The 25861-nt window shown below is 42.0% G+C and overlaps 1 protein-coding gene across 11 annotated transcripts in view; it reads left to right on the top strand.

Moving 5' to 3' along the window:
• The window catches only part of LOC106610635 (serine/threonine-protein phosphatase 2A 56 kDa regulatory subunit gamma isoform), a 51073-nt gene that overhangs the window by 12733 nt on the left and 12479 nt on the right, over positions 1 to 25861 (top strand). For 10 of the 11 annotated variants that reach the window (XR_001329939.2, XR_006770914.1, XR_006770913.1 and 7 more), the window contains exons 2-11: positions 8049 to 8248; positions 13402 to 13512; positions 13970 to 14062; positions 14227 to 14357; positions 14517 to 14576; positions 14811 to 14919; positions 15939 to 15992; positions 16372 to 16542; positions 17868 to 17995; positions 18620 to 18721. Coding sequence is in view for 7 of the 11 variants with exons in the window: in XM_014210068.2 (XP_014065543.1) it covers positions 8049 to 8248; positions 13402 to 13512; positions 13970 to 14062; positions 14227 to 14357; positions 14517 to 14576; positions 14811 to 14919; positions 15939 to 15992; positions 16372 to 16542; positions 17868 to 17995; positions 18620 to 18721 (1159 nt within the window). In the remaining 4 variants the exon portion in view is untranslated. Of the gene's footprint in view, positions 1 to 7889; positions 7911 to 8048; positions 8249 to 13401; positions 13513 to 13969; positions 14063 to 14226; positions 14358 to 14516; positions 14577 to 14810; positions 14920 to 15938; positions 15993 to 16371; positions 16543 to 17867; positions 17996 to 18619; positions 18722 to 25861 lie in introns of those variants that run through there. The other variant, XM_045723332.1, reaches the window with a different exon arrangement.

Raw genomic sequence — 25861 nt, 5'->3', positions numbered from 1 at the left:
ATCATGTCAGAGGTCCTTTGAGCTTGCTGAGGGAGAGGTTGTTGCAGGGCAACAGCTTACCCTGTTTAAACACAAAAAAACTAATCTGTTGGAGCACGTTAGCGCTTTTCGATACAGATTGCACTGCGCCTGTGAATTTGCCAGTGAGAATCTGCAAACAAATATGAAAGTTTGGTAAGGTCGAAAGGCCCAAAACCGCACTTTCGATGTGGGTGACCAAGTCTTGGTTTTGTTACCCATTCGGGGGTCACTGTTGCAAGCTCGCTTTCAAGCCCTTACCCCATAGTGAAAAACAGTTGTTAATCTGGATTACTTTATCGCCATTATTGTGCAGGAAAAAACCCAGCTGTGTCATGTCAACATGTTGAAACCATACTTCACCCGCTATGGTTGGTGAAAACCGGTAGTGATGTTCTGCCTGTGGCCACTGCTGTCACCGTTGACTATAGTCTTCCTCAAGTGCAGAAGGAAAGCCCAATACATCCTGTGCCTGTTGGACGATTGAGTAACTCAGAGATTCTAGACAACATTGTTGCACTGCTTTTAGAATATCAGGGTTTAATCTCATATGTGCCAACTCAGACAAATGTACTCAATCATGACATTGACATTGGGGACTTTGCCCCAATCAAACAATATGCCTATCGAGTAACTCCTGAAAATAGAGTAACTAAGATTTTCTGAAACTCAATGGCGTTACTAAGTCGGACTCGTACTCGTACCCTTTTCCAAGGGTTGATGATTTAGGCAAATTTTGTGGCCGCTCATGGTGGGTGACTTAAGTCCCAGTTGTTGCTAGTCAACTTTCAGTGTACACACACGAGTGTCATTCAAACCCCCACCTGTTTCATTTTGGTTGTTAGAGACACCTTCTGTTTGAGCGACAATTTTTGCTTTCTAGCTGGGGAATGTAACATCCGTATGTTAATATTGTTGACTTTGGGACATGGTGTAGAAGGAGTGTCTATTCTCAGATTATTTTGTTCCCAGGGTGTAAACCGGAAGGTCTTAAAACTCTGTATTGTACATGCAGGAAGCGATGCCTTTTCAGTTGTGTATTCGACCAATGATGCAGATGACTGACTCCACACATTGTTGGCCCTTGTATGTTGGGCTCTTTGAATTCTCACTCAGTTCTCCTTATTGACAGGGAACTCACTCCTCTCCCCCCTCACCCCTCCTCTCTCTCCCTTTTTGTGAGAGCACTAGAAGAAAGTCCGGTCAAGCGAGAATTTGAACTCGAATTTTTTGCAAAAATAAAAAATTGCATAAAAATGTTATGAGACCTCAGGCTTTGGGATAATTTTGGGTCGTTCCATATGATTTCACTTTCTGTCTGCACTCCTTTTAGATTTGAATGAAACCTTCCAAACATGTGTGCCCATGGTAGTGGTCAAAACATTCAGGAGATGGAGGTGCTCAAAGTTGTTATTAACTGACTTGCCTAGTTAAATAAAAAAATCAAATAAAATACAATTGGTCATCCATGTCTTCATCTCTGAAAAAGTTAAAGTTTGAGTTTGATAACATTTGAAAGCTTACAAACAGGCTTTTTTTTACCTTTAACACAAATGGTCTAAAAACATGGAAACTCCGATTTTTCTCTTTTCACATACAGTACAAGTCAAAAGTTTGGACACACCTTCTCATTCAAGTGTTTTAGTTTATTTTTACAATTGTCTACATTGTAGAATAATAGTGAAGACATCAAAATTATGAAATAACACACATGGAATCATGTAGTAACCAAAAAAGTGTTAAACAAATTAAAATATATTTCAGATTCTTCAAAGTAGCCACCCTTTGCCTTGATGACAGCTTTGCACGCTCTTGGCATTCTCTCAACCAGCTTCATGAGGTAGTCACCTGGAATGCATTTCAATTAACCTGTTAGGGCTAGGGGGCAGTATTGACACGGCCGGATAAAAAATGTACCCGATTTAATCTGGTTACTACTCCTGCCCAGTAACTAGAATATGCATATAATTATTGGCTTTGGATAGAAAACACGCTAAAGTGTCTAAAACTGGTTGAATGGTGTCTGTGAGTATAACAGAACTCATATGGCAGGCAAAAACCTGAGAAGATTCCAAACAGGAAGCGCCCTCTCTGACAAGTTGTTGTTCATCTTGGCTCTTTTTATTGAAGACTGAGGATCTTTGCCGTAACGTGAAACTTCCTACGGCTCCCATAGGCTCTCAGAACCCGGGAAAAAGCTGAATGATATCGAGGCAGCCTCTGGCTGAAACACATTATCGCGTTTGGATAGTGGCTGGTCAGAGTACTCTGAGACTCACGCTCGTGCACGAGATGTATTTATTTTCTCTCTCTTTGTACGTATACATGCTTTCCCGGTCGGAATATTATCGCTTTTTTAGGAGAAAAATGGCATAAAAATTGATTTTAAACAGCGGTTGACATGCTTCGAAGTACGGTAATGGAATATTTAGACATTTTTTGTCACGAAATGCGCCATGCTCGTCACCCTTATTTACCCTTTCGGATAGTGTCTTGAACGCACGAACAAAACGCCACTATTTGGATATAACAATGGATTATTTGGGACCAAACCAACATTTGTTATTGAAGTAGAAGTCCTGGGAGTGCATTCTGACGAAGAACAGCAAAGGTAATAACATTTTTCTTATAGTAAATCTGACTTTGGTGAGTGCTAAACTTGCTGGGTGTCTAAATGCTGGGTGTCTAAATAGCTAGCCCTGTGATGCCGGGCTATCTACTGAGAATATTGCAAAATGTGCTTTCACCGAAAAGCTATTTTAAAATCGGACATATCGAGTGCATAGAGGAGTTCTGTATCTATAATTCTTAAAATAATTGTTATGTTTTTTTTTCAACGTTTATCGTGAGTAATTTAGTAAATTCACCGGCAGTGTTCGGTGGGAATGCTAGTCACATGTTAATGCTAATGTATGCTAATGTAAAAAGCTGGTTTTTGATATAAATATGAACTTGATTGAACAAAACATGCATGTATTTTATAACATAATGTCCTAGGGTTGTCATCTGATGAAGATCATCAAAGGTTAGTGCTGCATTTAGCTGTGGTTTGGGTTTATGTGACATTATATGCTAGCTTGAAAAATGGGTGTCTGATTATTTCTGGCTGGGTACTCTGCTGACATAATCTAATGTTTTGCTTTCGTTGTAAAGCCTTTTTGAAATCAGACAGTGTGGTTAGATTAACGAGAGTCTTGTCTTTAAAATTGTGTAAAATAGTCATATGTTTGAAAAATTGAAGTTTTTGCATTTTTTAGGTATTTGAATATCGCGCCACGGGATTACACTGGCTGTTGAGTAGGCAAGCGTCCCACCTAGCCCATAGAAGTTAACAGGTGTTCCTCGTTAAGTTAATTTGGGCAATTTCTTTCCTCCTGAATGCGTTTGAGACAATCAGTTGTGTTGTGACAAGGTAGGGGTGGTATACAGAAGATAGCCATATTGGTAAAAGACCAAGTCCATATTATGGCAAGAACAGCTCAAATAAGCAAAGTGAAACAACAGTCCATCATTACTTTAGAACATGAAGGTCAGTCAATCCGGGAAATCCCAAGAATTTTCAAAGTTTCTTCAAGTGCAGTCGCAAAAACCATCAAGCGCTATGATGAAACTGGCTCTCATGAGGACCGCCACAGGAAAGGAAGACCCAAAGTTACCTCAGCTGCAGGGGATAAGTTCATTGGCGTTAACTGCACCTCAAATTAAATGCTTCACAGAGTTCAAGTAACAGACACATCTCAACATCAACTGTTCAGAGGAGACTGCGTGAATCAGGCCTTCATGGTCGAATTGCTGCAAAGAAACCACTACCAAAGGACACCAATTGGAAGAAGAGACTTTATTGGGCCAAGAAACACGAGCAATGGACATTAGATTGGTGGAAATCTGTCCTTTGTTCTGATGAGTACAAATTTGAGATTTGAGATTATTGTGAGATGCAGAGTAGGTGAACAAATTATCTCCGCATGTGTGGTTCCCACCATGAAGCATGAAGGAGGAGGTGTGGTGGTGCTTTGCTGGTGACACTGTCTGTGATTTATTTAGAATTCAAGGCACACTTAACCAGCATGGCTACCACAGCATTCTGCAGCGATACGCCATCCCATCTGGTTTGCGCTTAGTCCCACTATCATTTGTTTTTCAACAGGACAATGACCCAAAACACACCTCCAGGCTGTGTAAGGGCTATTTGACCAAGGAGGGTGATGGAGTGCTGCATCAGATGACCTGGCCTCTACAATTCTCAACCCAATTTGAGATGGTTTGGGATGAGTTGGACCGCAGGTTGAAGGAAAAGCAGCCAACAAGTGCTCAGCATATGTGGGAACTCCTTCAAGACTGTTGGAAAAGCATTCCTCATGAAGCTGGTTGAGAGAATGCCAAGAGTGTGCAAAGCTGTCATCAAGGCAAAGGGTGGCTACTTTTGAAGAATCTAAAATGTATTTTGATTTGTTTTAATACTTTTTTTGGTTACTACTTGATTCCACTTGATTCCATGATGTGTTATTTCATAGTTTTGATGTCTTCACTATTACTCTACAATGTAGAAAAAATAGTAAAAAGTCAAGAAAAACTCTTGAATTAATAGGTGTGTCCAAACTTTTGACTAGTACTGTATGTTGTAGCTTAGACCCTATTTTACAGGGTCTGAGTTGTTTTTGTTGTGCCCGCCATCAGTTTAGACACAGCATTCTCTTGAATACAGGGTAGGTGTCATTTCAATCATAGAAACAGAATTCATAGAATGGACCTATCCCTTCAGACCACTGCAATTTAGCTGGTATGCCACTGACATTTGAAAAAAAAATGTATTTAGTTTTTTAGTCTAAATTACTCTCAGAAAGATGGCCGCCAGTCCACCATCCGTCGAAGGTCAACTTGAATGTGTATTCTATTATCTAGGCTATTTCTATGATTTCAATAGGTTTCCTATGGGAGATTGACGCTTTCCTTTCAAACAATGGATATTCCCACTCAAATCAACATTCTCTGTGTGGACCTCCAACCATCTTTTTGGTGCCATTTGAAAGTTAAAATGTACATTTTTAGTTCATTTATTAGGCAAAACATGACACCCATCCTGTATTCAGGGGCTCCCAAGTGGCGCAGTGGTCTAAGGTACTATGGGACAAGGTGCAGAAGAGCGGTGCAGAATTGGCCTAGCGTCGTCCCGGTTAGGGGAGGGTTTGACCGGGGTAGGTCGTCATTGTTAAATAAGAATTTGTTCTTAACTGATTTGCCTAGTTAAAACCTGTTAGGGCTAGGGGGCAGTATTTGCACGGCTGGATAAAAAAATGTACCCGATTTAATCTGGTTACTAATCCTACCCAGTAACTAGAATATGCATATACTTATTATATATGGATAGAAAACACCCTAAAGTTTCTAAAACTGTTTGAATGGTGTCTGTGAGTATAACAGAACTCATTTGGCAGGCAAAACCCTGAGACATTTTCTGACAGGAAGTGGATACCTGATGTGTTGTATTACCTTTAAACCTATGCCATTGAAAAACACAGGGGCTGAGGAATATTTTGGCACTTCCTATTGCTTCCACTAGATGTCACCAGCCTTTACAAAGTGTTTTGAGTCTTCTGGAGGGAGATCTGACCGAACAAGAGCCATGGAACGATGATGGCCCATTAGACACCTGGCGCGCGAGTTCATGTTGGGTACCCTCGTTCCAATACGTTATAAAAGAGAATGCATTCGTCCACCTTGAATATTATTCATGTTCTGGTTAAAAAAGGCCCTAATGATTTATGCTATACAACGTTTGACATGTTTGAACGAACGTAAATATATTTTTTCCCCTCGTTCATGAAGTGAAGTCCGGCGGGCTTAGATCATGTGCTAACAAGACGGAGATTTTTGGACATAAATGATGAGCTTTTTTGAACAAAACTACATTCGTTATGGACCTGTGATACCTGGAAGTGACATCTGATGAAGAGAATCAAAGGTAATGGATTATTTACATAGTATTTTCGATTTTAGATCTCCCCAACATGACGGCTAGTCTGTATCGCAACGCGTATTTTTCTGGGCGCAGTGCTCAGATTATTGCAAAGTGTGATTTCCCAGTAAGGTTATTTTTAAATCTGGCAAGTTGATTGCGTTCAAGAGATGTAAATCTATAATTCTTTAAATGACAATATAATATTTTACCAATGTTTTTTAATTTTAATTATTTAATTTGTGGTGCTGACTTGACTGCCGGTTATTGGAGGGAAACGATTTCCTCAACATCAATGCCATAGTAAAACGCTGTTTTTGGATATAAATATGAACTTGATAGAACTAAAAATGCATGCATTGTCTAACATAATGTCCTAGGAGTGTCATCTGATGGAGATTGTAAAAGGTTAGTGCATCATTTTAGCTGGTTTTATGGTTTTGGTGACCCTGTCTTTGAATTGACAAAACATTACACACAACTCTTGTAAATGTACTGTCCTAAACATACTCTAAATTTATGCTTTCGCCGTAAAACCTTTTTGAAATCGTAAAACGTGGTTAGATTAAGGAGATGTTTATCTTTCAAATGGTGTAAAATAGTTGTATTTTTGAAAAATTTGAATTTTGACATTTATTTGGATTCAAATTTGCCGCTCTTGAAATGCACCTGCTGTTGATGGAGTGCACCACGGGTGGGACGCTTGCGTCCCACCTAGCCCATAGAGGTTAAATATTTTTTTTTATTCAAGAGCATGCTGTGTCTCAACCGATGGTGGGCACAACAAACACCTCTGATGTAAAATAGTCTAAGCTTCAACATATATGAACCAAAAAAAATGGAGTACATGTTTGTGATAGTTGATTATAAAGGTGAAACTTATTTTTATTTTAAATAAATAATCAAATAGTTTGGCAAACATGTTTGTAACCTTTCAAATTATATCAAGCTCAACTATTTATATTTTTCACTGATGAAGACATGGTTGTCTCATGGTAGTGTGGCCTATGCAAAATGGGTAAACCTTGAGCACCCCTAGCTCCTGAATGTTTAGGCATTCAGGTCCAAAAAGTTATGTTCTGACCACTTCTACTATGGGCAAACATGAATAGAAGGTTTTGTTCAAATCAAAAGGGCTGCAATCAAAAAGTAATTGAAATCATATATTATTATTATTATTAGAACGCCTTATAGGAGAGGTAATTTTTTACAACAAAATATAATTTTTTTTATCTAAATGAAAGGGTCCAGACACCCTTTTTTGTGATTTCACGTTTCAGAGAAACGTACCCCAAAGACCAAATCACTTCCTCATCCTTGTTATGTAGTATTGGGGCCCCCAAAAACATGAACAAAGGCTCGAAAAACACCCAAATACATCCTTTTAGAAACGACAAAGCTCTCAGTATAGTGACACATGTGTTTAGATGTTGTACACTTGAAATTGTGTCATTATGAACTTTATCTGCGACCTTATATTACATTTTGTTGCGACTCTAGCATTTTACAGGTAACTGCCAAAATAATGGAAACACTTGAGTAAATTAGGGATACAAAGTATATTGAAAGCATGGGGTGCTTCCACACAGGAAGTTCCAGACACTTGTAGAAACTATGCCAAGGAGCATTGAAGCTGTTCTGGTGGCTCGTGGTGGCCCAACACCCTATTAAGACACTATAGGTTGGTGTTTCCTTTATTTTTGCAGTTACCTGTAGCAGCAGGCTACATGGAAAATGGAACCGCTCGAGTTGCGCAAATGGGAATATAACATTGTGGATAAAGTTCAGAATGACAACTTCATGTGTACAACATCTAAAGACCTGCATCACTATAATAAGATTTCTAAAAGGACGTATTTGGGTGTTTTTGGAGATTTTCTTCATGTTTTTTTCAGGGCCCCAATACTATACAACGAGGAAGTGATTTGCTGTTTGGGTAAGTTTCCCTAAAACATGTGAAATCACAAATGTGTCTGGACCCTTCTATAACATTCCATTTACATAAAAAAGTATTGAAAATGTATTATTTTTCAAAATAATCATTTTATAAAACTTTATTTTCTCTCTCCCTCAGACTGTGCTCCGGCGGAGCAGGAGAAGCTGTTTGTGCAGAAGCTACGCCAGTGTTGCGTGCTCTTTGACTTCCTGTCGGACCCACTAAGTGACCTGAAATGGAAGGAGGTGAAGCGGGCGGCGTTGAGCGAGATGGTGGAGTACATCACCCACAACAGGAACGTCATCACAGAGCCCATCTACCCAGAGGTGGTGCACATGGTGAGTGTCAGCAGACTGACTGGAAGAGAGTAGATGAGTCACCCTTAAGGCCAACCCTGGCTGGGGTGTATATGGCTGTGTTGAGTTGGACTGGGTAGAGCTGGTGTTATGATCATCTGTGCTACCACCCAGAATGTGCTACTTTCTGACAATCTAAGCTATCCCTCAGAATGTGCTATTTTTATTTCCCGGGTCCCACTGTTCAGAATGAAAGAGTAAGGGTAGCACGCTTTAAAACATGTTTCCAACAGAAAGAATGCAATACCATGAGAATCTCCATTGGGGCTAGCACATTCTGAGCTGTCAGGTCAGAGTTATTAACCAGATTATTAGCCTTTTACAGGGATTTGCTTTACATTTGAGCTCCACAAATTAAGAAAGAGATAGATAGTGACAACACCAGATGTAACAGACAGGAATGGGGTTAAGTTAAGGTTGAGTGCTCATTTTAACTTTTATTGAACACCTAAATAACAAAACAAGAAAACGAACGAACGCACAGTATTGCAGGCTAAACACAGCAGTGCAAAAACAACTTCCCACGAAGGACAGGTGAAAACAGGGCTACCTAAGTATGACTCCCAATCAGCAACAACGATATACAGCTGTTCCTGATTGAGAGCCATACACAAAGAAATACACAACATAGACAGAGCATAGAAATACAAAACCTAGAACATAACCAAAAACCCCAGAATACTCTAAACAAACACCCCTCTACATAAACACATATCCCAACAAACCCCGAACCACATAAAACCCCCCCTGCCACGTCCTGACCAAACGACAATAACAAATAACCCCTTTACTGGTCAGGACATGACAGTACCCCCCCAAAGGTGCAGACCCCGGATGCACCTCACATAAAAAATAAACACAAAAATAAACCCCCCAAACTAAAGGGAGGGAAGGGAGGGTGGCTACCATCACCGACGGTTCCCGTGCTACAACCCCCCCCAATCCTCCTACTGTGGAGGTGGCTCAGGCTCTGGCCTTAGTCCCCCACCTAACCTGTCCACCCCCGCTGAATATCTCAGGCTGAAGCGCGTCGCTGTAGACCTCGGGCTGAAGCGCGTCGCTGTAGACCTCGGGCTGAAGTGCGTCGCTGTAGACCTCGGGCTGAAGGGCGACTCTGGGAGCTCCGGACTGTAGGGCGACTCTCTCGGCTCCGGACTGTGGGCCGTCTCTCTTGGCTCCGGACTGTGCCGCCATCTCTCTCGGCTCCGGACTGTGCCGCCGTCTCTCTCGGCTCCGGACTGTGGGCCGTCTCTCTCGGCTCCGGACTGTGGGCCGTCTCTCTCGGTTCCGGACTGTGGGCCGTCTCTCTCGGTTCCGGACTGTGGGCCGTCTCTCTCGGTTCCGGACTGTGGGCCGTCTCTCTACGGGGCACTGTCGCCGGAAGCTCTAGACGGGGCACTGTCGCCAGACACTCTGGACGGGGCACTGTCGCCGGACACTCTGGACGGGGCACTGTCGCCGGACACTCTGGACGGGGCACTGTCGCCGGACACTCTGGACGAGGCACTGTCGCCGGACACTCTGGACGAGGCACTGTCGCCGGACACTCTGGAACAGGACGAGTTGGACTGGGTTGACGCACTGGAGGCCTGGTGCGTGGTGCTGGTAGTAGAGGTACCAGACTGGCGACACGCACCCCAAGGCTAGTGCGAGGAGCAGAAACAGGACATCCTGGACTGGGCTGATGCACTGAAGGCCTGGTGCGTGGTGCTGGCTTTGAAGATGCCAGACTGGATACACGCACCTCAGGGCTAGTGCGAGGAGCGGGAACAGGGTACACTGGGCCGTGAAGGCGCACTGGCGGTCTTGAGCGCAGTACTGGCACCACCCTTACTGGCTGGATGCCCGCTTCCCCCTGGCAAATGCGGGACGCTGGCACCGCGCACACCGGCCTGTGAATGCTCGGCCTCGACGCCGTGCGCATCACCCCATAGCACGGGGCCTGACCAGTAACATGCTGCCTCCGGTAAGCTCGGGGAGTTGGCTTGGGGCTTAACCCTGGCCCAGCCAAACTACCCGTGTGCCCCCCCAAAACATTTCTTGGGGCTGCCTCTCAGGCTTCCATGCCAATCGTGTTCCAATATAACAGTCCCGGTCCTCTCCAGACTTTTTCCATGGTCCCTCTCCGGCTAGGATCTCCTCCCAGGTCCACGACTCCCGATAGCTTTTCTCCAGCTCCTTACCCCGCTGCTTGGTCCATATTAGGTGGGAAGTTCTGTAACGGTCGTCGTATGAAGTAGACCAAGGCGCAGCGGGTTGAGTGCTCATTTGAACTTTTATTGAACACCTAAATAACAAAACAAGAAAACGAACGAACACACAGTATTGCAGGCTAAACACAGCAGAGCAAAAACAACTTCCCACAAAGGACAGGTGAAAACAGGGCTACCTAAGTATGACTCCCAATCAGCAACAACGATATACAGCTGTTCCTGATTGAGAGCCATACCAGGCCAACACAAAGAAATACACAACATAGACAGAGCATAGAAATACAAAACCTAGAACATAACCAAAAACCCCGAAATACTCTAAACAAACACCCCTCTACATAAACACATATCCCAACAAACCCCGAACCACATAAAACAAACACCCCCCCCTGCCACGTCCTGACCAAACTACAATAACAAATAACCCATTTACTGGTCAGGACGTGACACAAATTGAATTTTCAATTTTCCTCATTGAGGAGCCTTTGACGTCACAAAGCCATACAAAAACTATAAATCTGAAGCATGAAGCAATTATCTGCATGCGTGACCCATCAAGTTAGCCTGTCGTGGTTTTTAATGTGATAGCTCATTGTGGCCTGGCATAAGGCTGTCATGGATAAGTGTGTAAACGCAATGATCCTTTTCAAGTGTCAAAGCATTTAACCTCTCTAGGGTAGGTGTCACCAAATCGTCCCACCTACGTAACAGCCAGTGTAATCCCGTGGCGCGTTATTCAAAAACCTCAAAAATGCAAAAACTTCAATTTTTCAAATATATGACTATTTTACACCATTTTAAAGACAAGACTCTCGTTAATCTAACCACACTGTCCGATTTCAAAAAGGCTTTACAACGAAAGCAAAACATTAGATTATGTCAGCAGAGTACCCAGCCAGAAATAATCAGACACCCATTTTTCAAGCTAGCATATAATGTCACATAAACCCAAACCACAGCTAAATGCAGCACTAACCTTTGATGATCTTCATCAGATGACAACCCTAGGACATTATGTTATACAATACATGCATGTTTTGTTCAATCAAGTTCATATTTATATCAAAAAACAGCTTTTTACATTAGCATGTGACTAGCATGTGACTAGCATTCCTACCGAACACTGCCGGTGAATTTACTAAATTACTCACGATAAACGTTCACAAAAAGCATAACAATTATTTTAAGAATTATAGATACAGAACTCCTCTATGCACTCGATATGTCCGATTTTAAAATAGCTTTTCGGTGAAAGCACATTTTGCAATATTCTCAGTAGATAGCCCGGCATCACAGCGCTAGCTATTTAGACACCCAGCAAGTTTAGCACTCACCAAAGTCAGATTTACTATAAGAAAAATGTTATTACCTTTGCTGTCTTCGTCAGAATGCACTCCCAGGACTTCTACTTCAATAACAAATGTTGGTTTGGTTCAAAATAATCCATAGTTATATCCAAACAGCGGCGTTTTGTTCGATGCGTTCAAGACACTATCCGAAAGGGTAAATAAGGGTGACGAGCATGGCGCAATTCGTGACAAAAAAAATATGAAATATTCCATTACCGTACTTCGAAGCATGTCAACCGCTGTTTAAAATCAATTTTTATGCCATTTTCTCATAAAAAGCGATAATATTCCGACCGGGAATCTGCGTTTAGGTAAACAGACGAAAGAAAATAAAGCATTCAGTCGACTCGGGCACGCGCCTAAGCCCATAGTACTCTGATCGGCCACTTGCCAAAAGCGATAATGTGTTTCAGCCAGAGGCTGCCTCGATATCGTTCAGCTTTTTCCCGGGCTCTGAGAGCCTATGGGAGCCGTAGGAAGTGTCACGTTAGAGCAAAGATCCTCAGTCTTCAATAAAAAGAGCCAAGATGGAACACAACTTGTCAGACAGGCCACTTCCTGCATGGAATCTTCTCAGGTTTTGGCCTGCCATTTGAGTTCTGTTATACTCACAGACACCATTCAAACAGTTTTAGAAACTTTAGGGTGTTTTCTATCCAAAGCCAATAATTATATGCATATTCTAGTTACTGGGCAGGAGTAGTAACCAGATTAAATCGGGTACGTTTTTTATCCGGCCATGTCAATACTGCCCCCTAGCCCTAACAGGTTAATTCAGTCCATGATTTTAAAACATTCAAATCGTAATGCTTTACCCCAGCTCCCTACTGTACTCTCGCTTGTCTTCCACCCGTCAGCAGTCATCACCCAGATTCACTTTGAAGTGTTTCTCTTTTATACATCAAAGCTTCCGCAGTTAGCGGTAAAGCTAATGAGTTATTATAATCATTTGACATTGACATCTGTGAACGAATAAATGTATCTTTTCTCTTTTTAAAAGCTACATCTGGGCTTGAACTTGTTTACCTAGCTAGCAGCTCTGCAACCAACAGAAATAGCAGTGTTCTATATCCTCAGGCCACCTGCACTGTCCCATGATCTGTCTTTACTGGGAATAGCAGTTATAGCTAGCACCCCACAGGGCAAGTCAGTTGATGTTGGAGACAAATGATAACACACTTGGTTCCAATGAAAGATGTACAACTGGTTGAGTTGGCCAAGTAGATACTACTGCCCTGTTTGAATACTTCAGACATGCGCCCTTCCTTCCTTATCTCCTTCAGGTAAACACAGATCTATAAGTGACTAGATAGAGTGGTAACTTTCTCTCATCCATCACTTTCACCAATTGTATATCTGTGTTTAAGTAAGGTATGAAGGAAGGATCAAGGATGCATTCTAAAGTATTTTAACAGGGCCTATATTATTTGGACAAAAAAATTCCCAAGGCGATCCTGTTACATTCAATGTAAAATGAAACAACAGCCAGGGAAGTGTTTTGTCTACATACTGGCCTCCATCAGGGTGATCTACTGAATCTGAATAGACTTTGTTGTGCTTTTCCCACCCTCAGTTTGCAGTGAACATGTTCCGAACGTTGCCTCCGTCGTCCAACCCCACAGGAGCAGAGTTTGACCCCGAGGAGGACGAGCCTACACTTGAGGCTGCATGGCCACATCTCCAGGTACCCAGGGCATCTAATAACCCAGCTGACATGGCCCGGGTCGTGTTCATTCGGCACCAAATGGAAGAAAACAGACAAACTACCTGGTTTTGTCCTAAACACACATTTTTGTTCGTAAAGAGTTTTCTGTTGCATGTCCCAATGAACACACGACCCTGCTGTTTGAGTAAGATTTAAGTGCTGCAAATCTTACATTCTCTGAAGTACAGTGCTTTAAAATGAAAGCATATAATCAGTTTAGAATTAAAGTTAATTGGACCTTCCCTAACTCTTGGCTCAGACCAAACGAGCACATCTGTTTATTATGGATCATTATGATAGGATTTGCATTGGGGAATTACTGTGATTTTACAAAACATTTTTGTAAGGAAAGATTATGACTAGCATTTTGAACATGATCTTTCTTGATATGCATTCAGCAAATTAGGTATTTGTAAAAGGTTTTCTTTCTTTACAGCTCGTCTACGAATTTTTCCTTCGGTTTTTAGAATCTCCCGACTTTCAACCGAACATAGCAAAGAAGTATATCGACCAAAAATTTGTGATGCAGGTAAGAGCTGAAAGAAACATGGATACTCGTACATTGTTGAATGCTCACACAGTTTTATTGTGATGGCAAGAGCTGATGTTTCCAAAGTGCATTTCTTTCTTTAAGTGTAAAGTCTTGTCCTTGGTTTTGTGGAGTCTGATGGGAGTGATGTCATGTGTCCACAGCTTTTAGACCTGTTTGACAGTGAGGACCCACGGGAGAGGGACTTCCTCAAAACCACTCTCCACAGGATCTATGGGAAATTCCTGGGACTAAGGGCCTACATCAGAAAACACATCAATAATATATTTTATAGGTGAGTTTAATTTCAGCCGCTTGTTTAATCTTAGATATTTTAACACATCAAATCGATTGCTAAAGATTCAATGGTGAATTTGGTTGTTTAGTTTTATCACTACTAAGAAATGTATGTTTGGCTGTGCAACTAAATAAAATGTCTCTCTGTTTTTGACAGGTTTATCTATGAGACCGAGCACCATAATGGAATAGCAGAATTACTGGAGATACTCGGAAGGTACACTTTAAGCTCTAATCCAGCGTGTCTTGCAGTGGAGTTGGAATAGTTATTTTTGACTGTTATCCAGTCTCATGATGTCTTCTCGACTGCAGATAGGATCTCTAACCATTCATGGTCAGCTGTTGTTTATCCTTTATCCCTTTATTTTTCTGTTACTATTTTGAGGTCAGTTGAATTTAGTTTATTGTTCTTATACAGGGCCTAATTATTTGTTTCTCTCTCTATTCACAGTATAATCAATGGGTTTGCCTTACCACTAAAAGAGGAGCACAAGATTTTCCTGTTAAAGGTCCTGTTGCCTTTGCACAAAGTCAAATCACTTAGTGTCTACCATCCACAGGTAAGTCCTTCTTTTTTTCATGTTTAATGTCATGTTTATTAGGCACATAAGGTAAGAAAACAGACTGAAACAGGGAGGGACTACCTTCACTTGTCCAATAAGAAACGTGTGTTTTCATTTTCCGTTGAAAGACATTTTAAAATGTTTTCCATTGTGTGGCCCTAATGAACATGACACAGTTCTGATGATTGTTCAACTATCAGCCATGCTGCCCTGGGCTCGGTTCAGGAGGGTGAGAAGTTACAGAACGTTCAGATAGAAATGCATTGTGTAGAACAGACACGATTCTCTGTCGTCAAGAATAGGGAGTCGTTTCAGCTCTCTTCAATACATTTCGATCTGCAACTTTCTGATTTTCTTTTTTCCCTACTGGATACACCCTATGGAAATGTATAGAATTCTATGGAAATGGCTGAGTTCTAGTTCTGGCCAGTTGGCACACAGTGGTGTTGTTTCCAGTTGGGTCAGGCCTGTTCAGGCAGTGAGTGGGGGAGGTGAGAGCAGTAGCCTGGCTGCTACAAGCTAGCTGTAATCCGATACCTGGCATTCACAAGCCTGAGTTACTATGTGACAAAGGTCCTTCTCAGGGGCCTCTTGCTCTCTCTCGCTCTCTGGGCCGGTGTGTGTCTCTTTCACTGTATGACTGCTGTCAGCCAAGTGGGTCCCTTGAGCTGGTGGAACAGTTCTTAGTCTGCTCTGTGGGCCATTGCATAGCATAGTAGCTCAATTAGAGCTTGATCTATGTGTTAGCATCTGTTTTGCCCCAGCCTAATGCAAAATGAGGAAACACCCTTTACAGTAATTGTCGTTACAGTGTAGAACATAGCAGTTATATCGCCGTTATACTGCTAGTATTACTCGATCAAAGTATTACAGTTACTACACTGTAACTGCAACTTCGTGACTACAATGATTTGTTAGGGACTATTTTCAGTGTGAATGTCAACACAATAAGATTGTGTCTTCACTAATTGAATCACCACTAATTGTGTACTATATTGTGTTTTTTTCCCCCCTAGCTGGCATACTGTGTTGTGCAATTTCTAGAGAAGGACAGCACTCTCACTGAACCAGTAAGTCATGTGAAATTTCTCCTCACATTTCCTTGTCAATCGCTTGTTTATAGTATTTGATATTTGACCTGAGGCTGAAGGTGTGTTGCGTGTTCCTTCTGTGTTGTATTGCATCATCTCAGAAGGTATTGCTATAGCAATGCATATCAACCCATTTATCCAAATTGATCGGTTTTGATAAAAAAGTGTATAAATGCTCATTACAAGTTTATAAATTATTAACTCATTTATTATTAGCATATACACTATAAAAAGGTAATATTAAAGTAAATGTTAATGCTTATTCATGAAAGTCATTATAAAGTGTTACTAACTAATAGTAATATATTGGTCAATATTGGTCAATATCCACTCCACTCACTGATCATTGTCTTCCCAGGTGGTAATGGCCCTTCTCAAATACTGGCCAAAGACTCACAGCCCCAAAGAGGTGATGTTCCTCAATGAGCTGGAGGAGATTCTGGACGTCATTGAGCCGTCTGAGTTCGTCAAGGTCATGGAGCCACTCTTCAGGCAGCTGGCAAAGTGTGTGTCCAGCCCGCACTTCCAGGTGACTGACCCTCTGACCCCATGCCACGGGAACCCTGCTATTGGTGCCATTTTGATCTTTAGCATCATTATAATCTCGTGGGAAAGTAAAATTCAGTAGTGAAATGTTTTAATTGGTTCCGAGAACTAATCAGTCCATTACAATGGAAACAAAACAAGAACCAGGAATTTAACGGTTCTGCCTGGATCAGACTTGTAGTAGAGGACCGACATAATATACAGTCAGGTCCATAATTATTGGCACCCTTGATAAAGATATGACTGTATAACAAATAAGACTGTATAACATAAATAATGGAAATACTGCGCTACAGTATATTGTATGCTCCAAAAAATTGGGAAATTATATTATTTTATAATAGTACAATTGCCACAAGAAATACATTTTGTTTAACAAGTAATAAAAAATAATCTCAAAAAGATAAGGGTCAAAATTATTTGCACCCCTGTTTTCAATACTCTATCACTCTACCCATGCGAGGATAACGACACTGAGCCTTTTTCTAAAATGTTTTATGTGATTGGAGAACAATTTGGGAGGGATTTTAGACCATTCTTCCATAAAGAATCTTTGCAGATCCTTGATATCCTTTGTTTGCTCTTATGTACTGCCCTATTCAATTCAAACCATAGGTTTTCAAGGTTCAAGTACAGAGACTTGAACCCAATGTGGTCAATTAACTATTTCTTTGTGGATTTTGATGAGTGCTTGGGGTTATTGTCTTGTTGGAAGATCCACTTGCGGCTAAGATCCCTCCCAATGAGTTGTCCATTCTCATAAAACATTTTAGAAAAAGGCTGTGTCATGATCCTCGCACGGGTAGGTTGCTGGAGTATTGTAAACAGGGGTGCCAATACTTTTGAACCCTGTCTTTTAGAGACTGTTTGTATTACTTGTTAAACAAAATCTCTTCCTCTGAGCAATTGTATAGGTATTAAACAATATAACTCCCCCAGTTTTTTGAGAATGCAATATAGATCAGCATTTGTATTTATTTTATACAGTCTTTTTCGCTCATCTTTATCAAGGGTGACCATAATTATAGGCTTGAGGGAAGGATGTGACACGTTACTTTTGTCACCTTTTTGTTTCATCAATCAAGAGTACTCATCAGTAGTACTCTTATTGCCCCTCTAATGCTCCTGCAATTAAAGGGATTCACTCAAAATACATATTAATTTCCTTATCCTGAAAGCAGTCTATGGACAAGGAGAGAGTGTCCCTTTAACCTTCTGATGCCCTACAGTATATGGCTTCCCCTTTCGTTGTCATATTGAGTGAGATGTCCTCACCGATGGTGCTGTATGCTTGTGGTCACTGTGCAGGTAGCAGAGAGAGCTCTGTACTACTGGAACAATGAGTACATCATGAGTCTAATCAGCGACAATGCAGCCAAAATCCTGCCCATCATGTTCCCGGCACTCTACCGTAACTCCAAGACCCACTGGAACAAGTAAGTAGCCCCTCCACTTGGGCCGCGTTCATTAGGCACCAAACGGAAGATGACAAACTGAAATAGGGAGGGACTAATAAATTCAACTTTTTCATTGCAAAACATTTTCCGCTTTGTGGCCTAATCAGAATGCCCCATTGGTCACTTACTTCCATTTCTCAGGACATGCAGTGTCAGCCAGACCTGGGTTCAAATGTTATTTGTTTTCTTTCAAAAACGTTTTAGCTGCACTTGATTGAGCTTGCCTGGTGCAATGGAACCAATATAATAGTCCCAAAAGTGCTCAGCCATCTGGCACTCCAGGCAGACTCAATCAAACGTTCAGTTTTGAAAGATTTCCAGTAATCCAAATTAGAACCCAGGCCCTTATTGAATTTAGCTGAATTTGAAAGACATTGCCCCTTAAATGTCAACACCTTACCAAACAGTTTTATGTGGAATGAGAGTTATTTAACATTAAGCTGCTCTGAAAGTGCAGTGTTGAATGCGGAGAGCTCAACATTAGTACAGACCTACTTTACTCATTCCCCTGAATCAAATGTTGGTTTGGGCTGGAGGACAGGGCTGCCTTTTATGACATGACGGTAGACTGACTCACTTCTGTGTGTGCGTGCCTGTGTGCAGGACCATCCATGGCCTCATCTACAATGCTCTCAAGCTCTTCATGGAGATGAACCAGAAGCTGTTTGATGACTGCACACAGCAGTTCAGAACAGAGAAAAATAAGTATGTAAACAATATTATCATTTGAGATTAGCATAATTATCTGAAGTCTTGACTATAGATTGTAGTTAAGACTATGGATTATGATGTAATATTATCATTTACATTAGTATATGGCAAATGCTGACTATAGATTGTAATGTAGACTATTGCAATCTAGAAGCTTCAGAAATGAGCCTTAGTGTTTTTAATTGTCGTGGAACTAAACTATTAATTTAATACATTCAATTATTTAGCTGTAATTAATAATGAATCATAGGTTTAATGAATGTCATTTGACCTGATATTATGGCCATAGATGAGCAAATTAATCCTGAGATTTATCAAATTACATTTTTAAAACAGTTTAGATGTAATTGTAAACATTTTTGTGTGCTCTGAGTCTCAGATATGGTTTTGCATAAGGAATATTTTTGAAATTCTGTTATTTAATATGGTGGTTTATTTTTTGAAAGAAATTGCATAGAGAATATATTTTATTTGTTATTTTAGTTGTTCTACCAGTTATCAACACATTGTTCAATGTTTAAATATACTGCTCAAAATAATAAAGGGAACACTTAAACAACACATCCTAGATCTGAATGAAATAAATAATCTTATTAAATACTTTTTTCTTTACATAGTTGAATGTGCTGACAACAAAATCACACAAAAATAACCAATGGAAATCCAATTTATCAACCCATGGAGGTCTGGATTTGGAGTCACACTCAAAATTAAAGTGGAAAACCACACTACAGGCTGATCCAACTTTGATGTAATGTCCTTAAAACAAGTCAAAATGAGGCTCAGTAGTGTGTGTGGCCTCCACGTGCCTGTATGACCTCCCTACAACGCCTGGGCATGCTCCTGCTGAGGTGGCGGATGGTCTCCTGAGGGATCTCGTCCCAGACCTGGACTAAAGCATCCGCCAACTCCTGGACAGTCTGTGGTGCAACGTGGCGTTGGTGGATGGAGCGAGACATGATGTCCCAGATGTGCTCAATTGGATTCAGGTCTGGGAAACGAGCGGGCCAGTCCATAGCATCAATGCCTTCCTCTTGCAGGAACTGCTGACACAATCCAGCCACATAAGGTCTAGCATTGTCTTGCATTAGGAGGAACCCAGGGGCAACCGCACCAGCATATGGTCTCACAAGGGGTCTGAGGATCTCATCTCGGTACCTAATGGCAGTCAGGCTACCTCTGGCGAGCACATGAAGGGCTGTGCGGCCCCCCAAAGAAATGCCACTCCACACCATGACTGACCCACTGCCAAACCGGTCATGCTGGAGGATGTTGCAGGCAGCAGAACATTCTCCACGGCGTCTCCAGACTCTGTCACGTCTGTCACGTGCTCAGTGTGAACCTGCTTTCATCTGTGAAGAGCACAGTGCGCCAGTGGCGAATTTGCCAATCTTGGTGTTCTCTGGCAAATGCCAAACGTCCTGCACGGTGTTGGGCTGTAAGCACAACCCCCACCTGTGGACGTCGGGCCCTCATACCACCCTCATGGAGTCTGTTTCTGACCGTTTGAGCAGACACATGCACATTTGTGGCCTGCTGGAGGTCATTTTGCAGGGCTCTGGCAGTTCTTCTCCTGCTCCTCCTTGCAGAAAGGCGGAGGTAGCGGTCCTGCTGCTGGGTTGTTGCCCTCCTACGGCCTCCTCCACGTCTCCTGATGTACTGGCCTGTCTCCTGGTAGCGCCTCCATGCTCTGGACACTACGCTGACAGACACAGCAAACCTTCTTGCCACAGCTCGCATTGATGTGCCATCCTGGATGAGCTGCACTACCTGAGCCACTTGTGTGGGTTGTAGACTCCGTCTCATGCTACCACTAGAGTGAAAGCACCGCCAGCATTCAAAAGTGACCAAAACATCAGCCAGGAAGCATAGGAACCGAGAAGTAGTCTGTGGTCCCCAACTGCAGAACCACTCCTTTATTGGGGGTGTCTTGCTAATTGCCTATAATTTCCACCTGTTGTCTATTCCATTTGCACAACAGCATGTGACATTTATTGTCAATCAGTGTTGCTTCCTAAGTGGACGGTTTGATTTCACAGAAGTGTGATTTACTTGGAGTTACATTGTGTTGTTTAAGTGTTCCCTTTATTTTTTTGAGCAGTGTATAATAATGCCCAGTGGTTATTCTGTGACTTTAGCTAATTGGCTTTCTTTTTGTTTTTTGCCGTGGTATGGTTTTGGTATCGAGTATAATTTTAGTATCGTGATACTAAACCTACTATTGCTATCGAAGTAAAAAAATCTGGTGTTGTGACAACATAGAAATACAATGGATTTTACACAGCACACTACAATTCCCAGGATGGAATGCTTCGCCCAGGGCTACTGGCTGGCTACCGCTAGCAAGCCCAAACGAACGCTAAGTAGTTTAAATATATTGCTGTCAAGTTATGGGTGCATTTCACATTAATTTTGGGTTGTAATCATACTATAATGCTCACATGAATGTCATGCTGAACATATGTTCACTTCAGTAGCTAGGTTTTCATTCATTTCAAATGGCGACAGATTTATGTGAATATTCCAAAATCCACATTAAAACAATATGCGCATTTTCCCTCCAGAGATGTTTCCATCAAATTCACTTGTTGCAGATAAAAGGCTGTGTGTGACGATGTAGTGCACATAAAAAACCTTTTGCGGTTAAATTCCCATGAACCGAATAAAACATACAAGTTAAATGGGTTTCCATCGCATTTTCAGCTCTACTGATGGTTTTCTCACATAAAATGTTGCGTTATATAGCAAGGTATTGGCACGTGTGCTCTAGCCAACAGCGATACAGTTGAAGTTGGAAGTTTACATACACTTAGGTTGGAGTCATTAAAACTCGTTTTTCAACCACTCCACACATTTTTGTTAACAAACTATAGTTTTGGCAAGTCGGGTAGGACATCTACTTTGTGCATGACACAAGTAATTTTTCCAACAATTGTTTACAGACAGATTATTTCACTTATAATTCACTGTATCACAATTCCAGTGGGTCAGAAGTTTAGATACATTAAGTTGACTGTGCCTTTAAACAGCTTGGACAATTCCAGAAAATAATGTCATGGCTTTAGAAGCTTCTGATAGGCTAATTGACATCATTTGAGTCAATTGGAGGTGTACCTGTGGATGTATTTCAAGGCCTACCTTCAAACTCAGTGCCTCTTTGCTTGACATCATGGGAAAATCTAAAGAAATCAGCCAAGATCTAAGAAGAAAAATTGTAGACCTCCACAAGTCTGGTTCATCCTTGGGAGCAATTTCTAAACGCCTGAAGGTACCATGTTCATCTGTACAAACAATAGTACGCAAGTATAAACACCATGGGACCACGCAGCTGTCATACCGCTCAGGAAGGAGACACTTTCTGTCTCCTAGAGAACGTACTTTGGTGTGAAAAGTGCAAATCAATCCTAGAACAACAGCAAAGGACCTTGTGAAGATGCTGGAGGAAACGGGTACAAAAGTATCTATATCCACAGTAAAACGAGTCCTATGTCGACATAACCTGAAAGGCCGCTCAGCAAGGAAGAAGCCACTGCTCCAAAACCGCCATAAAAAAGCCAGACTACGGTTTGCAACTGCACATGGGGACAAAGCTCGTACTTTTTGGAGGAATGTCCTCCGGTCTGATGAAACAAAATAGAACTGTTTGGCCATAATGAGCATCGTTATGTTTGGAGGAAAAAGGGGGATGCTTGCAAGGCGAAGAACACCATCCCAACCGTGAAGCACGGGGGTGGCAGCATCATGTTGTGTGGGTGCTTTGCTGCAGGAGGAACTGGTGCACTTCACAAAATAGATGGCATCATGAGGGAGGGAAATTATGTGGATATATTGAAGCAACATCTCAAGACATCAGTCAGGAAGTTAAAGCTTGGTTGCAAATGGGTCTTCCAAATGGACAATGACTCCAAGCATACTTCCAAAGTTGTGGAAAAATGGCTTAAGGACAACAAAGTCAAGGTATTGGAGTGACCATCACAAAACCCTGATCTCAATCCCATAGAAAATTTGTGGGCAAAACTGAAAACGTGTGTGCGAGCAAGGAGGCCTACAAACCTGGCTCAGTTATACCAACTCTGTCAGGAGGAATGGGCCAAAATTCACCCAACTTATTGCGGGAAGCTTGTGGAAGGCTACCCAAAACGTTTGACCCAAGTTAAACAATTTAAAGGCAATGCTACCACATACTAATTGAGTGTATGTAAACTTCTGACTCACTGGGAATGTGATGGGAACAAAATAAAACCTGAAATAAATCACTCTCTACTATTATTCTGACATTTCACATTCTTAAAATAAAGTGGTGATCCTAACTGGCCTAAAACTGGGAATTATTACTAGGATTAAATGTCAGGAATTGTGAAAAACTGAGTGAATGTTTTTGGCTAAGGTGTATGTTCTGACTTCAACTGTATCTGCGCACTATTGACTAGAGTGCACCTATAGCCTACATGATGAGATTATTATTATTATTATTAGTAGTAGTAGTATTGACAAAAGAGCAACATTATTTTTATTTATCAAACGGCAGCCAAACATCAATTATGATGTCACCAGAATAACACCCTCAATATTTATTGGAAAGGAGCATCAAGATCAACTATATCATTTTGGAACTTAGCCTCCCTTGCACTGCACTACTTTGTAAAACCTTCTGCCTAGTTGTTTCGGTGGGCTGGCTCTCATCTTCTCTGTAAGCAAAGTATTCCCATAGTTAGTTTCTGGAGCCAGTTTTGTCAACAAGCTGCAGGCGTGGATGTATGATTTCTTTTTATTTGAAGAAAGGGAAAGGAGATACCTAGTCAGTTGTACAACCGAATGCTTTCAACTGAAATGTCTTATGCATTTTACCCAACCCCTCTGACTCAGAGGGGCGAGGTGCGAAAGCCACGCTGTCACCATTTTCTATTCCTTCTCTTACTTCTCAAAACTAGCTTGCCTGGCTAGCTACTGCCTCTGAGAAGATTCAGACAAATTACTAGACAGACTCGATCCCCTCAATCCGTATATGACGTGAGACACATTTGACACAGAAAGTAACACAAATTCTAGTACCGAACTGTTTTCATGTTCTAAGTATGCAAAAAGTACTGAATTGTTTTATTTATTTATTTATTTAACCAGGTAGGCCAGTTGAGAACAAGTTCTCATTTATAACTGCGACCTGGCCAAGATCAAGCAAAGCAGTGCGACACAAACAACAACAGAGTTACACATGGGATAAACAAATGCACAGTCAATAACACAATAGAGAAATCTATATACAGTGTGTGCAAATGTAGTAAGATTAGGGAGGTAAGGCAATAAATAGGCCATAGTCGTGAAATAACTACAATTTAGCAATTAAACACTAGAGTGATGGATATGCAGAAGATGATGTGCAAGTAGAGATACTGGGGTGCAAAGGAGTAAAAAAAAAATTAGATGGGGATGAGGTAGTTGGGTGGGCTATTTACAGATGGACTGTGTACAGGTGCAATGATCGGTAAGCTGCTCTGACAGCTGATGCTTAAAGTTAGTGAGGGAGATATGAGTCTCCAGCTTCAGTGATTTTTGCAATTCGTTCCAGTCATTGGCAGCAGAGAACTCAATCAATCAAATTTATTTATAAAGCCCTTATTACATCAGCTGATGTCACAAAGTGCTGTATAGAAACCCAGCCTAAAACACCAAACAGCAAGCAATGCAGGTGTAGAAGCACGGTGGCTAGGAAAAACTCCCTAGGAAGAAACCTAGAGAGGAACCAGGCTACGAGGGGTGGCCAGTCCTCTTCTGGCTGTGCCAGGTGGAGATTAAAACAGAACATCGCCAAGATGTTCAAATGTTCATAGATGACCAGCAGGGTCAAATAATAATAATCACAGTGGTTGTAGAGGGTGCAAAAGGTCAGCACCTCAAGAATAAATGCAAGTTGGGTTTTCATAGCCAATCATTCAGAGTATCTCTACCGCTCCTGCTGTCTCTAGAGAGTTGAAAACAGCAGGTCTGGGACAGGTAGCACGTCCGGTGAACAGGTCAGGGTTCCATAGCCACAGGCAGAACAGTTAAAACTGGAGCAGCAGCATGGCCAGGTGGACTTGGGACAACAAGGAGTCATCAGGCCAGGTTGTCCTATTGCATGGTCCTAGGGCTCAGGTCCTCAGAGAGAGAAAGAGAGGAAGCAAAAAAGCGAGAGAATTAGAGAGAGCATACTTAAATTCACACAGGACACCAGATAAGACAGGAGAAATACTCCAGATATAACACACTGACCCTAGCCCCCGACACAAACTATTGCAGCGTAAATACTGGAGGCTGAGACAGGAGGGGTTGGGAGACACTGTGGCCCCGTCCGACGATACCCGCGAACAGGGCCAAACAGGCAGGATATAACCCCACCCACTTTGCCAAAGCACAGACCCCACACCACTAGAGGGATATCTTCAACCACCGACTTACCATCCTGAGACAAGGCCGAGTATAGCCCACGAAGATCTCCCCCACAGCACAACCCAAGGGGGGGGCGCCAACCCGGACAGGAAGACCACGTCAGTGACTCCACCCACTCAAGTGACACACCCCTCCTAGGGATGGCATGGAAGAGCACCAGCAAGCCAGTGACTCAACCCCTGTAATTGGGTTTGAGGCAGAGAATCCCAGTGGAGAGAGGGGAACCGGCCAGGCGGTTCGTTGCTCCAGTGCCTTTCCATTCACCTTCACACTCCTAGCCAGACTACACTCAATCATAGGACCTACTGAAGAGATGAGTCTTCAGTAAAACTTAAAGGTTGAGACCGAGTCTGCGTCTCTCACATGGATAGGCAGACCATTCCATAAAAATTTAGCTCTATAGGAGAAAGCCCTGCCTCCAGCTGTTTGCTTAGAAATTCTAGGGACAGTAAGGTGGCCTCCGTATTGTGACCGTAGCGTACATGTAAGTATGTACGACAGGACCAAATCGGAAAAGATAGGTAGGAGCAAGCCCATGTAATGCTTTGTAGGTTAGCAGTAAAACCTTGAACTCAGCCCTTGCCTTAACAGGAAACAAGTGTAGCGAGGCTAGCACTAGAGTAATATAATATTTTTTGGTTCTAGTCAAGATTCTAGCAGCTGTGTTTAGCATTAACCTGTTATGGATAGGGGGTAGTATTTTCACGG

The sequence above is a fragment of the Salmo salar genome, chromosome ssa09, assembly GCF_905237065.1.
Source record: "Salmo salar chromosome ssa09, Ssal_v3.1, whole genome shotgun sequence".
Classification (NCBI taxonomy): Eukaryota; Metazoa; Chordata; class Actinopteri; order Salmoniformes; family Salmonidae; genus Salmo; species Salmo salar.
The sequence above is the reverse complement of the archived record's forward strand: the minus strand, read 5'-3'. Positions and strand labels throughout refer to the sequence as shown.